At 35.2% G+C, this 18,237-nt stretch overlaps 2 protein-coding genes across 2 annotated transcripts in view; both read left to right on the top strand.

The window, feature by feature from the left end:
- The window catches only part of ccdc15 (coiled-coil domain containing 15), an 8,147-nt gene extending 4,139 nt beyond the window's left edge, over positions 1–4,008 (top strand). The window contains exons 6-10 of the mRNA XM_024266805.2: positions 451–564; positions 640–743; positions 1,268–1,459; positions 2,741–2,889; positions 2,961–4,008. Of these exons, the coding sequence (XP_024122573.1) occupies positions 451–564; positions 640–743; positions 1,268–1,459; positions 2,741–2,889; positions 2,961–3,010 (609 nt within the window). The 3' untranslated portion in view covers positions 3,011–4,008. The remainder of the gene's footprint in view (positions 1–450; positions 565–639; positions 744–1,267; positions 1,460–2,740; positions 2,890–2,960) is intronic.
- A 1,204-nt stretch (positions 4,009–5,212) lies between these two features.
- On the top strand, positions 5,213–18,219 carry slc37a2 (solute carrier family 37 member 2). The gene is made up of 18 exons (XM_024266528.2): positions 5,213–5,701; positions 7,413–7,494; positions 7,897–7,987; positions 8,801–8,879; positions 8,971–9,106; positions 11,064–11,140; positions 13,038–13,204; positions 13,300–13,337; positions 13,418–13,567; positions 14,617–14,707; positions 14,793–14,855; positions 15,981–16,066; positions 16,320–16,368; positions 16,820–16,893; positions 16,964–17,042; positions 17,121–17,218; positions 17,304–17,368; positions 17,609–18,219. Exons 1-18 carry the CDS (start codon positions 5,643–5,645, stop codon positions 17,622–17,624), a joined length of 1,500 nt encoding a protein of 499 aa, XP_024122296.1. The 5' UTR covers positions 5,213–5,642; the 3' UTR covers positions 17,625–18,219.
- The last annotated feature ends 18 nt before the right edge of the window (positions 18,220–18,237 follow it).

The following is an 18,237-nucleotide window of genomic DNA, read 5'->3' as shown; positions in this document are numbered from 1 at the left end:
ATCTTTCATATGAAGACGCGGGCCGCAAATCATCATCCTGCGGGCCGCAAATGGCCCGCGGGCCGCGAGTTTGAGACCCCTGGTTTACAGGAAGTACCGCATGTCCCAATCTTTTACAGTCCTTTAACTGCATCTGAATCATGTGGATGTGATATGATGTTTGTTTCACTAGTTTTCTATGGAAAACAAACACAGTTCTGTCTGTCCAAAATGTCTGCAGCATTCACACCTAAGGGACTTTGTTTCTCTGAAAATCTATGAAATATACAATGTTAATAGCTTACAAATTGTGGCATTTTAAGCTAGAATGCTGACATTAAAATTGATTGTTGTTTTTTTGTTTCAAAGTTTGAAATCTTGTGCTTTTGTGAGTGGGAGCCATTAAAAAAAGACAACAAAGTCTTTAAAATTGGATGTTTATTTATTTCTTTATTTTTCTTTCTTTCTCAGATAAGTGGACATGGTCGGTCAGATCAGGCTAAATCAAATCCCGATCCTGGTTTTAAACCCGCAGTCTCTCAGGTTCTCTGGCCTCTGACTGAACAACAGGAATTAAAAAAGCAGGTAGGCAGCAACAGCTTTGAATGCTGGTTTGACTCCTGTCTGAGTAAATTACAAAAGTCCTGTTTGTTTCTGCAGCAACAGTTTCAGTTCCTGATGCACCGACGTCTGGCCATGAGCACCGAACGAGAACAAGTGAAGGAAAACCGACAGCACAGGAAACACCTGCAGAGGACAGCCAGGTGAGAACGCCTCAGATGGTGTATTTTTATATCAGCAGGGCTGTGTTGATCAATCTAGTCAATAGTTTAGAGAATATTTTACTTACGATTCAAAAGTACACTCATGTAAATGTTACAAATTTTTTAAGGTAAACACTGTTTTTATCTTCAGTTTTTAAGGTAAAAAATCCACAGTTTTTCAATTTAATTACTCAGCCACATGACATTTATTATAAAGCATTTTTCTGAAGAAAGAAAATTTCAATTTAATCCAATACTATTACATAAAAAAACTAAATTTGTGTACTTTTAGTTTGTGAAATTAATCAATTCAGTAGTTTGGTGGTCAAACTCCACCAAAAACCACAACAAAGCTAGTCAGATGATTGAACTTTAATCAATTTTGAAAGGCTTTTCAACATGCTAGATTCCAGATGACGCCTCCCACAAGCATTTGTGTTTGCAAGATCTTTTAACTAGAAAGAAATGGTCCAAAACTAGCTGTAAAGGAGTTCAAGTTGAATTGTTTCCTGATTTCACTGAAGGATCAAAGCAGAGAAGGAGCAGATTCGCCTGGAAGAAGAGAGAAGGTTGGAGGAAGCCCAGCAGCTGGCAGAGGCCAGACACGAGCTGGAGGAGCGAGAGCTTTTGATTCTAGAGAGACTGAAGCTGGAAGAGGAGAGAGCCGCTCTACTGCAGAGCAGAAAACAAGAAGAAAAAAAGAGAGAAGGTGGAAGGTACTCTCAGTGCATTATTAAAAATTTAATGATATATATTTAAGCTTTGGGAGGTTTCACAAGCATGAAAAAAATAACATTAATAGATTCCTCTTAAATTACCCAGAAACAAAAAATAAATGATGGATGTAATTAGGGATGTCCCAATTTGAACATGTGATCGGAAATTGGACCCGATTGCGTCGTTTCAGTCGATCAAAATCTGATATTTATTTATCTTTTATTATTTTTGTCAGCGCTGTGTATTTCAAGCTTGTCATTTCAAATAAATGTCCTAGTAGAAGTCTGCTTATCGTGAACAGATTACAAAATATTATTGCTGTAAAGCGCAGCAGAATACTGCAGCAGTTTGAGCAGGAAGCTAACAAAAACACCTAAAGTTAGCAAAATATTCACAGACTTGGGACTTCAAGGCTTAATAACTCTTGAATAAACATTTAAATCTGACAGCAAGTGTCTCTTGTGTTTTTGTCTTAAAGCAAATAACACAAAGACATTTTGATGAAAAAAAATATATGAGAACTGCAGAGCAGGCTCAGAGAAAGGGTGATTTAAAAAAAACTAAAGAAATCAACAGTCACTCAAAAACAGCCAAAACTAATAAATTATTACACTGATATGAGTTAAGCTAAGCTACAGTCACTGAACTTTCTCACCTGACTAATTATCACCTTATTGTCCCACTGCTACAAAGATTTTAGGAGAAAATCACATTTATTTTTTAAGTAATTTTCATTTAAACATGATTATTATTCATTATTATTATTCATAATTAACCAAGAAAAGACTTAGGAACTAACGCTACAGTTACCAAACTTTCCCACACAACCAATTATCTCCTGTTTGTACTTAATTGTTCAAGATACTTCACAGAAATGTTCTGTTTAAATGTTAAATAATGAAGGAAGGTGAATAAAATAAGAATAAGGACCAAACTGAATCATTTTATGACACTTTTTACTTAAAAAAAATGGTTTTACAAAAGTATCAGGTTGGGTATTGGTATCAAAATCAAATCACTCTGAATCAGATCGTGGACAAAAAATTCTGATTGGGACATCCCCACATATGTTAATGTGATGTTAAAAAACACAATTCAAAACACTGTGTTTGTACTTCCTGCAAAGAAATAAGAAATTTAAAGTTAAATAGACGTGTTATAGCAGTTTTTGTACAGTTAGAGCTCAATGTTTGAACACTGTGGGTCCTGTAGTCACATTTGTTCTACAAGCAGATGAGAAAAAACTGTGAAATTGTGTTGCTGAGGCTGTAACTCTGTAGGTTTGTGGAAGCTCTGAGGGCTCAGATGAAGGAACGTCTGTCTCAATTAAAGCTGGAGCCTCCACCTCTGTGCTGCTGTGCATCCTCTTTCTGGGACTCTCACCCCGACACTTGTGCCAACAACTGTGTCTTCCACAACAACCCCAAAGGTAGTGATTACACCCCGCCCCATCTGCACTTCCACGTCGTATTTTTCATTCAGGTTTTGTGTCTTCCACAGCGTACGCCCGGGCTCTACACTCAACAATGATGAGTTTAGAATTCCGCTGAAGGAACCTGAAAGGCTGAATAGAGGTCAGGCTGTCTGCTTAAGACCAAAACAGCAATTTTGGAAATACGGTGTAAGTTATCCCAGTTCTACTTCTGCCCAGTACACACCAAGAAATATTCAATGGACAGCGTTAAAAAATGCTTTATTACTTTTATGTTTCTTAAGAATTTTTTTCACATATTGAGACATTTTAAAAAGCAGTGTCTACAGGAATAAAAATTAGCTTTTTCTATGTTCAGATTTCTTTTAGTTTTACACAGATTGTAGCACTTTTTCATAAGTGAGAATGACCTTATTCGTGCAAATGCTCTGATATCTGCAGGAAACTCTTGGTTTTTTTTTGCCAACCTTGTTAAACGGGATGTATTTGTGCTGATAAGCAAAACTACATCTGCAAAGCATCAGCTTTCAGACCTGCTGATATAAGCTCTAATAATCCCCATGCAGCCTCACGAACAAGCATGACAGTCTGACCTTTTTCTTTTATTTTGAAATGTTTCAACCGTGTTTGTGCTGTAATTACAGCTATCCTTTTGAAATTTGCTGCTTGTTTGAATGATTTTCATGCATCTATTCTCAGGTAGACCTGGTTTAGTTTGTGGTCTTTTACTCAGGATTGTTTTTTAAATGTAAATGTTATGGATCAATGGAAATAATATATATTTAAATACTAAAAATATGCTATTAATAAAAAGGAAAGTGTGTAAGCTGCCCAAACTTTCTTTAAAAAGCACTTGTGATTCTTAAAGTAATAACTTGCTACATTGCAATGAATTTGTAGGATTTTATCAAGTTGACAAAAATTACTCTTCACCATAAACTGTAACTTCTCAGTTATAAGTCACAGGGTTACTATCACTGTCGTGAAATAAAAATGTAATATCTAATGCTTGATTTTCTTGTGCATCTAGTTTGTCTTTAAACCATTTTCACTGTTTTTACATTTTGACCATTAGGCGTTTTTTCTGAATGCAACCAATAAAACTTCTACAGACAATTCCTGCTGCGCAATGTTTCTTATTTTAGCATAATTTTAGTATTTTTAAATTTGTTTAAGCACTTTAGCATTTTTATTATTTTCATAAATTTGTCAGGGAATTTCCTGTAGCAAATATACTAATAATTTTCTTAACCAAATACAAGTAGTGGAGCCGGTTGCTAAAGTGATGGTGCTTTTTGTAGTACAAGCACCAAACTTGGCATGGATGTAATTCAGGATCCACTCTTTTAGAAAAGCACATTAGGCATGAGAAAATCCAAAATTTAAAAATGTATATAATTTATATTTACTGAATAATATACAAATGATAGTTTTCTGTAGGTATCCCTCAAGTTTAAGGACTGCGTTTTGTGGATGAACAGTCCATATTGTTGAGAATGAGGCAAATAGATATTGAATAGTTTTGTAGTAAATGAGTGTATTCTTCATTTTTACAAATGACCAACGTTTTGGATTTTGACTGTGGCAAATGTGCTTTTTTGAAACAAAATGTTCCACTAAATATTATCAATCTAGAAGAATGTCCTATAAACATACTCCGATTAAAATTTTGTTTTTAACATGTTGCTGCGGCATTTTTCTAATAAAAAACATTAAGCTTAAAATAGAATTTTTGAGTATTTATTTATGCAAATTGTGATTCAGGACCAGACAAATAATCCTATTTTAACATAGAAAACACTTTTTATTGCACTGTGATAATGTTAGATCATGGGCATGAATGGCTGTATGCGAGCGGGACAGCATGTAAACAAAGAACTCTCAGTCATGGGTGGTGGGAAGGGGGAGCGAGGTAACTCTAAGGTAACTTAGCGGTAAATTTCTCATTAACTTCTGCTGGTCTGCAGAAAATAACAACAGTTTAAAAAATGGGTAAAACAGCATAATTCTAATTTAAAAACAGCTCCATATATGCTTGGATTGGGCTTTCAAGTAAATATTTTTTATACTGAGATCATTATTTGAGAGAGAATAATACTAATGTCAAACAATTATAGCAATTGTGCATACTTTATTTAATTTAATGGCTCCCAAAAGGAGTAACAAATATTTTATTGTAACGTGAAATGTGTTTAAAATACAAATATGACGAGTCCAAGTTACTGAAATCCGTAATTTAGAGCTATTCCATAACAATAAACAAGAAAAGCACTCCCACTCCCCTTTTATAGTTACTCCCAGTTTACGTCATGACGTCAGACGTCTGGAACGAGCCAGGAACCGCCCCTTGGAAAATGTGTACACTCCGGGATAGTAATAGTCATTACGTTCAGCTCATAACAGACAGCGTTTTCTGCTGCTTTTTATAAAATTGCGTCGTAGTTGTAGGCTGGCGGGTTTTTTTCTCTCTCTCTATATATATATAAACATAGCTGCTCAACATGGAGTTTAGCTCGACGCTCGTCTTCCCCGACCAAAAAGTCGGACTACAACCGTTGCTTTCGTCCAGCAGCTAGCGTCTACTTTGAACCTCCGGCTTCTTCTTTCACCGAGCTCTCCAGCCGAGTTTAGCTAGCTTTCATTAACGGTTCATTTCGCGCGCGCATACATCTGTAGTTAGTGATTTACAAACAGCCTCACAAACATGTCCCACGTCAAGTGTTGAGAGTTTTCGTTGTTGACTTGTGAAAATGAGGTCTCCTCTGGCTCCCGGCATTCGCCTCATCACGTCCTTTTCCCGGGATAGCTGGTAAGTCCGGTTTGTCTTTTGTTCCAGAACGGCAGCTGTGTGTCAGTGTCCCTCACTGATCAACAATGATTAACTCAATCACATCGACTTATATGCTTTCTGTGAATTTACATTTAGGTTATTCAGGACAAATAATAATTATATGATTATATAACAAACTATTGGCCAGTTTTGCTTCACAAACTCAAAGATTTTAGCTTTGGCTCATGTGTAAACTTTGCATTAAAAGTGCTCGAAGAATCAATACTGTGTATCCAAAATTTAAGGAATTTGCCAATTGAAGTCTTCAAGATTTCTGTTGGTCTGAATGTAAATACTTAAGAAATTTACTTTAGCAGAAAGAACCTGATTATGTACTTTGACAGCAAGTCACATTATTTAAAGTTGCCTAATTTTTAAAAATGAAAACATAACAATTAACCTTTTGTGTTTTCAAATTAGTCATTTGGTTTGTGTTACTTCAATTGAAAACTTTTGGTTTTGTATTCTCCCTTCTTTTGTTTAGTCAACACAAAACTAAAAGAGGAACACACATTAGACTAGTTATCTACATTAACCGACATGCTATAGTCAACATATACTAATTAACCTTTGTTTTGGTTTTTCCTTTAATTGGTAGAAATAATCACATTTTAATTTAATAAAATTAAAAGAACTGTAAGACTTGTTTCGTCTTGGTCACATGTTTGGCTCTAATCCTTGGTTCAGCAACTCTGATAGCTTTGGGTAAAATAGAGAAACAATACATTTTTTAATAAACTCAGTATTTGTACTCATGGTTCCTAATTGGTATGGAAATTGCTCCTGACAAATTAAAGCAGGTTGATTCAACATGTAATATGTAAAATGGTATTGTTTATTAATTAAATGATAATAAATGCCCTAAACTGTTACTGCACTCATGAAGACTCCGTTTCCTTCATTAGTTATGTTTTTTTCTTTCTCTAAAGTACTGGCACCTTTGTAACCTAAACAAATCAATATATTTCTGACTGTGCTTTTAAACACTCTCCAAACTCTTTTAAAAGATCTTATTAACGGTTTTAGTAGACATCCTAACGATTCTGAGAATTAAATCGTTCTAACCATCATCTGGCATGGCACTCTTCATTACCACTCTCCAATTTTTATTTTTATTTTTTTTACTTTTTTAAAGTTATTAAATTACTACATTTTCAATTTATGTTTTACTTGGAGTTTATATCTTCTGTATGACATATTTTGTTTATTGTGTTAGCGTTTGGATCTAGCGTTAAAAATAAGTGTCCTTCAAGCCGGAAAGATCAATTATAAACATAATTCATTTAACTTAATGAATGTGATGCTTCTGTCATCTTTGTGTCTAAGCATCGAAATGCTTTTGTTCACTAAAACAATAGGTTTTAGTGCATATCCTGAAAAATAATATTTTTACACTCAAAATCGTACATGCTTGATTCACACTTAAAGTTCTTATGTTAAGATAAGATCTAACTGGATTCTTCACATGATCATCTGTTTTATCACAAGTGGGTTTATGTTATTGTCTAATAATGTCATTTGTGTTTTCAAAACAAACTTGCTCATCCATGAAAGGAAAATAACTTTTTTTCTGTTGCGTGTATAAGAATTACGGTGGTCATTTAATCCAAGGCTTTTATTTTGTTTTCTGTCCTTACAGATGGTTTTTATTTTTTTCCACATTATAAACTTTTTTTTTTTTTTTTTTTAGGTATCGTGGATTCATTCTTTTCCTCACTTTTCTCTTCTACACGGCCTACCATCTCTCCCGGAAACCAATCAGTATTGTAAAGGTGACTGAAGACATGACTTTAAATATAAAATAATAAACAGAAACAAGATTTAAAATTTAAAAAACTTTATCTTGTTTTTTTTTATGTTCAAAGTTTACCAAAATAATACTTTTAAGAATAGCTGCATCAATTTTACCGCTGAAGAATAAAAAATAAGATGGAAACTCGTTTCTCTTGTATTTAATGTATTAACTATGGAATTCACATTAATTTACCACATATTTTTTTTTTTATAAATCTTTAATATGCCACCACATTGTTGTTTTAACATTTGAATAAATGTCATTAAAACAGTTGTAAGATGCAACAAATGTGATCTTAATTACAGCAGTGAAAGGTAAATACATTTGTACTTTTGGAAACTTATCTGTTTGTTCTGTTCCCGTTTGCTTTTGTCTTCAGAGCGAGCTCCACAGAAACTGCTCCACAGTAATCAGACCTCCAGGTATCAACATCACTAACAATGAGACCTGGTGTGACTGGATGCCCTTCGGTAAGTTCAAACACCCTAATGCTGTTGGTAATGGCAAGTGATGATTATTTAGGATTATAAGGGATCGTCCTTTTTGGTTATCAACAGAACCTCACCAATGAATAATTGATTTTACATTTGTTCTGCATTGTCATATTCAATTAGATTAATTTACACCATCCTGTCATTTTTATGGAATTAAAAGTGATTGTGTGTCCTGGAGTACAGCAGGAAGGTCAACAGTTTACTGGGAGTAAAGATAATGTTCCTGCAGTTGTTTATTGATCAGCCTGAAGCTGCTCAGATACGATTCTTGCAAAGGCTACATTTTCCAGCTGCTTCAACTATCTTGTGACTCACTGTCAGATTGAAGCTGCTAGTTTCCTTATTCAGATTTCTGGATGAGCAATAATCTCAAGATCTACATTTAAAGTCTTCATTTGGGGTTAAATTTATATTTTTCTGGAGCTCAGAGATCCAATAACTCGTTTTTTTTTTTGCAAAGTGTTTTTTCCTATCAGAAACCTGCATTTCACTTGGTCATATAATTTAACAAATATGGAGGTTATTTCAGTATTTTCCATCCCTTTTCTAAACAATATTAACCCCTTCTGGGGTCACATGGATGCTGGAGCCTATCCTAGCCATTGTAGGCCAAAGGCAGGGGACACTTCATATTTTCATTAAAGTTACAAAAAAGCCTCAATCAATGTCTCTGTTGTCCATTTTAACCAAATCCATCGGGGTTCCTTTGAAAGACATCGATTATCTACTCTGGTCTATTTATCATTTTGAATTGTTGTCATTCCGGTTTCATTTGTGTCCTTTTTCCAGACCAGAACAACTATCAAACTCTGTTTGGGGTCTTGGATAACTCCTTCTTGGTTGCTTACGCCATCGGCATGTTTATTAGGTTTGTGTTGTCTGTTGTCACATTCCCAGCTCATGTTTTCATCTTTACCTGCTTCCTCTTTACTGAATCTCATGAATTCTTGTGTTTTCAGTGGTATTTTCGGAGAGCGGCTGCCTCTGCGGTACTACCTAAGCTTTGGGATGGTGACGAGCGGGCTCTTTACATGTCTGTTTGGACTGGGTTTCTACTGGAACATCCATTCATTAGGGTACTATGCCTTTGTCCAGGTACAACCACACCACCAGTCTAATTTAGTCAATATAATGTTTTGGTTTAAAAAAAAAATATATATATATATTATTGAATCAGAATGGAGCCAGCGTATTTTCTACGTAACAAATACTTTTAAACTGCATTTTTTACATCTGCTCCTGACGATTTAAATGAAGAAAATTATTTAAAAAAATTAGTTTTATCTTAAATTTCTTTATATATGCATTTAATCATCAGAAAAATGCCACAAGAACATGTTATAAGCACAATTTCCATGAGACTAGGTATTTTTAAAGATTAATAAAAAATACTAGATATATAAATGCAAAACACTTTGACATTTCCCTGGTGTGAAAATGGGTTTATAATTTATATTAATGCTGCCAGGAAACCATTTAATGCGAATGTGTCCTCAAAAATGGGGTAAAATTTGACTTCAGCTTCTCTGCACAGATCAATATTTGTCTACTGTAATGAAGGAGGATCTCTAAAATGTGCTCTTTACTTAATAGTTGTTTGATATTTAAAAATAACTAAATCATGCTTGTTGTTTTTGCATAAAATGAGGAAACTGAACATTAACACGTCTATTTTAACCTCAAAAGCAATGGATCTGACTAAATCATCAGAGAAGAAAAGGGAAAAAAGGGAAGTGAATGGATCAGTTAGGCTGTGTGTTGCTGATCCAGGGAAAAGCCATGCAGGCTTCTTGGTTTCATTTGCAGCTGCGTTACATGCAGTTCTGCTTCACAGCTTATAACTGCATTGTTAGAACGGTTTTGTTTCACTTTTTGTCTCCTAGGGTATTTTTTTAATCAGCTTTAACTAATAAACACTACCACCCACTCACATGTCAGAGAAGTGCATGATCACTTGAAGGAAAAATAAATGAACCTAAAAAGTTGTTTTTTTTCCCTTGGCAAATATAAAAAAATGTAAAAAAAAAAAAAATCTTTCTTTTTAAATCAGCAAAAATCCCACAGTGTCTGAATGCATATGTGTGCTACTAAAGTTGTCTTAATGTAAAAATAAAAACTAGCCAACCTCCTAATTATTAGCAGTTTTATGCTCCACAACCTCTATTTCTGTTTCACAAAACTCTCAAAGACCCACTCCGGTCATCTTTCTACTATTTTCAAAGTGTTCCCAGGGATCTAGGACATAGTTTCTCCTGAGCGGCAGTAGTTTATTATAAATTTTATTTGATACAAGCACCCCCCCCCCAGTTACTGTGATCTCAGACCAGTGAGTTTGTGGCCTACTTAGTGTAATTTCCACATCTCAACTTAGCTTTTTTTTTATAACTGCAATTTTTCATCTGCACTGATTCGCAACAATTTGATGAAAAAAATACTCAAAACGGAAGTTTAAACTTAAATTTCTTCATTTTATGTCTTCCATTATGAGAAAAACATCACAATAACATATTAAAAAGACATAATTTATATGTATTTTAGTAAAACTGGGACTCTTTGACAAAAAGATTTACAATCTAACTTCAATATTCTTGAGTTGTTTTATGAAGCAAGCAGGCAGAAAATAACTAAATAGAGCCCAATGTTTAAGGATTGCATCTAAATAGATTGAATGTCTGAAGGAAACTCTGAAAAAACACACAATTAAAAAATTACATAATCCTTAATGTAAAGTTTAAAGAGAGTTTATATTCTTAAACATTTCCTAAAATTGCTTTAGATTAAAATTAAAGTATTCCTTTTTTGTCATCTTGTTTTAAGTGTGAACCTTTGTACACTCAGATACTTTCATCCTTTGAAAAATGTAGAGATCTCGTGCTTCCCTCTTCATCACATGACTCACGGTTGCATCATATGACTGCACTGGAGCGTGATGGGTCTGAAGTGGGAATGTTAGGAATCAATGGTCACTGTTCATGTCCTTTTTTTCTAGCTGAAAGTGTCGTTCCAGCATTGTGATGTTGGTGCAAATCATCTCCCCCTGCTCCTCCTGCAGGTCATGAACGGACTCATGCAGACCACCGGTTGGCCTTCGGTCGTGGCTTGTGTGGGAAACTGGTTTGGAAAGGGGAAGTGAGTACACAACCTGCTGACTTTGCCGGATTGGATGCTTTTTTCAACTTGCTGAATCATACAGACAGATTTGCCATCTTTTAGAGCCTTTCCCTGTGGAACATTAATCTAAACTTCTGTTTTTCATCTTTTTATTGAGCCATGGCACATTTCTTACATCCACTAAAACAACACTCTGTAGCCTTAAACAGCAACGGGAATAGAACGTAGTCAGTAATATATTTTTTCTAGACTTATTTATGCAAATGTAGTTGTCAATCTGGGTCTATTTAGATAAAATAAAGCTGATGTCCTAGTAAGACTGGATGGAAATGATGACCTTGTTATTGCAGCTCAGATATAATAAACAAATTAGAACTAATATCAAAATAGTTTTGTGATGGTGGCCAGAAAGTGGAAGTCCTTGGAAGCAGTAAACCAGAAACTGTCCAAAGCTTCAAGCCACAATATTGCTTCACTTCAGCTCCTTATGCTCCTGTAAAGTCATATTCTGATGCTGTGTGGGTTCCAAACCCAGTCAAAACTTTCAGAGCAGACAGAAAAGAAATGAGGCTTTTCAGCGTGAGCCTCACTCGGTGCAGCAGTGCAGACGTGCTGTTTCTCAGTGGGTGGGAACATCTCAAGGTTGCCTCGTCGTTGTTGCCTGAGCTGCACCCTTAAATGGAATCCATTAATTTTATCGGCGCTTGAAAGCAGATTTCTATTTCGGCCTTGGATTTGGCTTTAAACGACGGTCAGGGAGACGCCAGAGAAACAGAATTATCACGCTTGGCTGACGCAGGAAAAAAAGAAAAGATCTAGAGGAGTGGTAGTAGAAGAGCCGGTGCATAGAAAGTGGGCGAATGCTGCAGTTGTACGGAGTTTGGGATATGTTTTATACTTTGTTCCTGTTCACATTTGTTGATGATTAAATTAATTTTTTCTAAAGGTTTATAAAGTGAAACGATCTTCTTACCCAGTACACCTGATGATCTCTGGTCCACTGCAGAGATCGTGGTTAAAATCCCAGATCTTAACTGAACTGGTTTAACTGGTTCTTATCAGGTAGAAATACAAGGTCAGAAAACAAACACTTTATTTATATGACTCAATATTTCTTCCTTAAAGTTTCTGGTTTACAGCTATAGATTGTGTTTAATGTTTACATGCACAGAAAAAACTTTTCTCTGAATTTTATTGGAGAGTAAATCATGTCAGGTTCACATGCTCAGGAGCTGATAGAAGTGTGCAGATACTGCAACGAAGAGAACACTGTTAAAATATGGATCAGCAGACTGTATTCACCTTAAAAGTAAACTTTTTTCCATCAATTAGATTGATTCTGATTAATAAAGAAAACAGTAAACCCCAACGTCGATTGGAAGGGTCAAATGTTTGTTATTTTTAGGGTACTTCATGTGTGGTTTTTGGAATTTGATTACACAAAAATAATTTTAAGCCACAATATAAAAGTTTCAGCAAAATGTGTAAATATTATATTTAATTTAATTCAAAGGGTTAATATATTAGATAGCTTAAACAAAGATCTATTTATTTACAAGTGGAAGCATAAGAATGGGGGGAAGCAGGAAGCTTGTGGTCCGCCGATTATAACGCCTACACAACGCCATTTTTCTGTCTGCTCCTGATTCACAATGATTTGAATCAAGAAATACTCAGAAATGTAAATTTGAGCTTTTTTTTATACTTATGACTTTCATCATGAGAAAATACCACAAGAACATATTTAAAACACTAAAAACAAGATTTTCACTGGAGTGGGTCTTTAAATCAGCTTCAATTTTCACTTGTTTTAACAGAAAACCAGGAGCTTTTGATGAAACTTTGTGGATCCATAAAAGTTTCACAGAAGCTGTACAGTGAAGATGTCTGCTTATATCTTTATTTTCTCCGTCAGGCGGGGATTCATCATGGGCGTGTGGAACTCACACACCTCTGTGGGAAACATCTTGGGGTCTCTCATCGCTGGAGCCTTTGTCTCCTCCGCGTGGGGAATGTCCTTCATCGTCCCTGGACTCATCATTGCTTCCACTGGGATCCTGTGCTTCTTCTTCCTTGTTGAAAGTCAGTTTTCATCCAAGCAAACGAAAGTCTGTCACAATTCCATGTTGTTTTATCTGTTCCATTAAATGCTCCATGTTTTACTGTCTCCTGTCCAGAACCTGAAGATGTGAACTGCAGTCCTCCTCAGCATCATGTGAGTTTTAGCTGAACACCATTGATTGGGATTGACTCAAAACAACATTGCTCAAGAACACATTGGTCTTTGTGTGTCAGAGTGAGAAGGAGAACGAGGAGACGGAGCCTCTGCTGCAGAACGTACCAAACGGCAACCCAACCATCAACGGCGGCGTCACCGCAGAGTCTGCAGTGACTGTGCACGATCACACAGAGGCTATTAGCTTCACTGGAGCGCTCTGCATACCTGTGAGTGCAAATAATTGCTTTTAAGCCGTCAATAAGACATTAAATGTAATGCACTGACCACCTTCTGCATCACTCAAATATTGATTTAAAAGTCAAGGAAACAGAGGTAAAAAATGTCTTTGGCTCCATCTAGTGGTAATGTGAAGAATGACTGGTTAAAAAAAATAGTTCCAAAAATACCCACAATGTCAAATTTCTTGTGAACATTTTTAAGTTCATATTTGGGATTACTTGGTGTGAGCACTTCTTTCCTTAAGATCCCTATTGATTCTATATATATATATATATATATATTTTACCATAAAATGTTTTTAAATTACCCTCTGTTCTACTGTATTTTCATGTTCTAATCAGTAAAAAAAATACCAGTTCAATTAATTCAAGTGAAATATATTCAGTAGTCAACAAGCATAGTTACAAAAAATATTTATAAGTAAAACAGTGTTCCCTCATTTATTGTGGAAGTTGTGTTCCAAAAATAACTTTCAATAGGTGAAATGCACAAAGCAGAATAGTCAATTATATTTTACAACTTTTATAGATGGTTTAAGACTGTAAAATCCCTCATTTTATATACTTTTCTCAGACAAAAATAAATATGTTCACACTTTTCTCTTGCGTTTAATCACTCAAAGTTCAAACCTTTGTAGAAAAATAAGTCCAGTATTATAGAACGAACACAAGATCTGATTTTGATTAAAGATTTATGTAGAGACTGACAATACAAACATGTTGTACATACAGTATTTGTGTTAGAGAAAAGCTGATGGAAGTTTCACCTAAAGCTGCTGTGGAGCCACCAAAACAAAAAAATTAACAACACAAATTTTTCAATATTGTATACTACAATGAAGCAAAGCTGCTTCCTTGTGACATTTTAACAAAAGATCGGTGAATCGGTCAGCTTTTAAAGTTAAAAAGTTGAAAATTTGTAGCATCTGCACAGACTTATAACTTTAAATCCAAGTTTTTCTTTCTATTATTCCCCAGTGTGTTGATTGACCCCCTCCAGCTGTCCAGTTTCTCATGACATCTTCTGTTTTCCACAGGGAGTGGTGGAGTTCTCGCTCTGTCTGCTGTTTGCTAAACTGGTCAGCTACACGTTTCTTTACTGGCTTCCTCTCTACATCTCCAATGTTGGTCAGTAGCTTTTGCACTAAAGCTCCTCCTTCTCGCCTTTTAGTTTGATTAAAAAAAAAAATATTTTTTTTCTTCTCTTCTCCAGCCCATTTTGAGGCGAAACAAGCTGGAGATATGTCGACATTATTCGACGTAGGAGGAATTCTGGGTAGGCTTTCTGTCTGTCTGTGTCACATCTATGAATCTGAACAAGTGTTTTTGAGGGACATGTTTAAAATATGATTTTATGATGTCGCCCTTTATGATCAGCTGGAGTAAACAAGAGTATAAACATTTTTAGAATCATCAGGAAATCCTGAACTTCTCTATTACTTTATTTTTTTATATTTAGAAATCAGGATAATAAAAAGTTTTAAATGCCTCTTTTTTGATTCATTGGGTGACTGACTGATTTCAAGCAATAAAAAAAGGAAAAAGACAAAAAGAAAAAAAAATACGTATGATATACCAAATATATTTCAGAAAATAAATTATTAATTGACCAGAAACCAAAATCATAATCATGTTATCTTCATGGCATCATAGTTGCTTTTTTCCTAAACAGACATGTTTGCACATGTAATAAACAAACATAGCACATTTAATCCATAACATATAATAGCTGTCAAATTGAGTGAAACTGCTATTAAGTTTACTAGATTTTCTTAAGTTTATCACTAGATTTCATGAGTTTTGAAGCTAAAATAAATCAGTGTCCTCTAAAAAAAAGTTCTTCGCAGTTAATAGATTCAGAGTTACTCCTCAAAAGAACTTATTTTTATTATTATTTTTTTTAAGGATACTCATACCCAATTGGCTTTGAAAGTATACTTATGGTACTTTAAATATAACCTTAGTGAGGTTCATGTCTAATAACCAAGAAGGACTGCTGTAGACAAATCAGCATTTTCTTTCAAATCTGTGAGTGGAATAAGCTGGAAATGCACTTAAAATGATGCAAACGCATAAAAAAAAGAACATGGAAATGAATCTTTTTTTTTAACAAAGCAGACATGATTAAATATGTATTTTAGAAATAAAATGTTTTTTTAGAATTTTTTTCTCTTTCTTTTGCTTTTCATTATGAAACATGTGTAATTGCATTGTTTTATGGTAATTGGAAATTCTTATATTTGTATTTTTTGGGAACTGCAGATGGAAATTAAAACATTTACATTTTCTTTGATTAATGCTCCTGTACATGGTCCCTGTCGAACGAAGCTAAACTTTCAAGATCAGACAAAAATAATTAGATGTACTGAACTTCTTTAACTGGTCTTTTTCTGCTCAACAGGAGGAATCTTCGCCGGCCTCGTGTCAGACTACACGGGTGGAAGAGCGTCCACCTGTTGCGTCATGCTCATCGCTGCTGCTCCCATGGTGAGCATTCACTCATTAGAGTCTCTAGATAAAGCAGTAAATGGATTAAAGTTAGTAGGAAACTCTTTTGCTTGATTTTTAAATGTCATGGTGTTTAAAACTTTCTCTTGACTGATCTAAAAAAACGAAAGAAATAAGAGAAAGATGATTATTTTATGTGAGAGGAAAACACAAGAGTGAATGTGTTATTTAGCTGGTAGATGTTTGTCTCTCTCGGATGTGTAACTGTCATTTTATTTTGTTTTTGTTTCAGCTTTTCCTCTACAATTCCATCGGACAAAGAAATCTTGGAACAACAATAGGTACAACTTTAATTTTTAACCTTTTTTATGTTAGAAATGATCATTCAGATCACAGGTTGCTATTGACAGATTCAAATCTTTGATTTCAAAACAAAAATCAATAAAATTATTTTTTTAAATGAAGATTGTATTTAAAATAAACAAAAGCAAAAATGTTTGGTTTTATGAACTTCAGCTTAAAAAAACTTTGGCTGCAGAACACAGCCGTGATAAAAGTGTGTGCTTTAGATACCTTGAATTGACCGTGAGATAAGGCGGGGCTCAGCAGAAGACTTATCGACCGTTTGATCACACGTTTGCTTCATGCTTCAAAAGAAGAAGAAGACATGTTCACACAGATATTATAGACCGTGGAAACCACTCTGAACCCAAAGCAGAACTCCGACTCCTCTCAGAGATGTTACGGTTCAACATCTCAGCAGTTTGAGACTGAAGCGTTTGGTCTCTGTAGGGATGCTGCTGGTGTGTGGAGGCCTGGTGAATGGACCGTACGCCCTCATAACCACGGCGGTGTCTGCAGATCTGGTGGGACTTTCAGGTGAAACCTTTGAGTCGCTTTACGGAGCTTCATCCTGACGGTGTTTTTGTGTCGCAGGGAACTCACGAGAGTCTGAGAGGGAACTCCAGAGCGTTATCAACCGTGACCGCCATCATCGACGGGACCGGATCAATAGGTACACAGAGAGAGTTTGAATCTGATTTCATTTGAATGTGTTTAAATTAACGACCTGCTGTTGTGGTGAACTCTGCAGGCGCCGCGTTAGGTCCTCTGCTCGCTGGTGTGATCTCTCCCACTGGCTGGAACAACGTCTTCTACATGCTCATCACCGCCGACATCCTGGCCTGTCTAGTCAGAATCCTCTTTATTTGTAGACCAACATCTCTGCCGCCACACAAGCTTGACTCCATTAATTATCTTCTGTTTTTTTTTCTAGTTCTTGACCAGACTCGTCTACAAAGAGGTTCGGGGCTGGTGCGGACACAGCTCCCGAGCCAGAGGGTGAGTGACGACGCCGGCTTCATTTTCAAATGAACTTTGATCATTTTTTCTGTGTTAGGAAACAGAACAATCAAGTCAGGATCAGCCTAAAGTCCTAAAGTAAAAAAAAATAACATTAAATATTTGAGCAAACTTTACAAAATGTATCTTTTAAACACAAAACATAGATTATTTTTTACCAAAATCTTGCCTGAAATATTTCTGCTTACAATGTTTTTTTTTTGTAATGGTTTACTGTAGGGTCAAAGACATTTGAAATCAAGCAAAAATGGAAAGAAGCAGCAACAAAATGGATCTGAGTGGAAACACAAACGTCAAGGCACTACTCTGTCAACGGAAGCCTTCTCACTGTAAAACAGAACCGTGTCTTTTTTAAAGACTAAAATCATTCTTTTTTTTTACTGCTTTACTCCCCATCTTAACATTTTATTTTATCAATAACATGTAAATATGTCATTTTAATTAATGGGTTTTATCTGTAAATTTGTGTTGTAATATGTAAAGAAAAAAAAAAGCTTTTTTCTGATCTTATTTTCTGCAGGAAGTCTACCTGAAGAAAGTCTGTGTGACTGCTTCCTTCAAAGTGCTTTAATCTTTCTATGAAAGTTTTATTTTCAGACATTTTCTGGTGAGGTTTGGACATTTCACTGTTGGATACAATAATGGGAAAGATGAGAAAATCTACAATCCTCCCTCCAAAGGGGAACGTTTTCTTTGTTTTCTAAGCCGACAAATAAGCAGATTGTTCATAAAACGTGTTGTTAACAGCCATCATGACGTCTCTGAAAAGCAAAACAAATCACTTTTTGACTGAAAAATGCAAAAAAAATAAATAAAAGTATTCAACCTCCTGTGAGTTTTTTATTACT

The sequence above is a fragment of the Oryzias melastigma genome, linkage group LG14, assembly GCF_002922805.2.
Source record: "Oryzias melastigma strain HK-1 linkage group LG14, ASM292280v2, whole genome shotgun sequence".
NCBI lineage: Eukaryota > Metazoa > Chordata > Actinopteri > Beloniformes > Adrianichthyidae > Oryzias > Oryzias melastigma.
Note: the sequence above shows the minus strand (reverse complement) of the source record. Positions and strands in the feature narration are given on the sequence as shown.

Excerpts from the sequence above, each read along its gene's own strand:
- slc37a2 (XM_024266528.2), top strand. The coding sequence starts at position 5,643 with ATGAGGTCTCCTCTGGCTCCCGGCATTCGCCTCATCACGTCCTTTTCC. Across the intron at positions 16,369-16,819 it reads AAATCTTGGAACAACAATAG|GGATGCTGCTGGTGTGTGGA; the intron begins GTACAACTTTAA and ends TGGTCTCTGTAG. Across the intron at positions 16,894-16,963 it reads CGGCGGTGTCTGCAGATCTG|GGAACTCACGAGAGTCTGAG; the intron begins GTGGGACTTTCA and ends TTTGTGTCGCAG.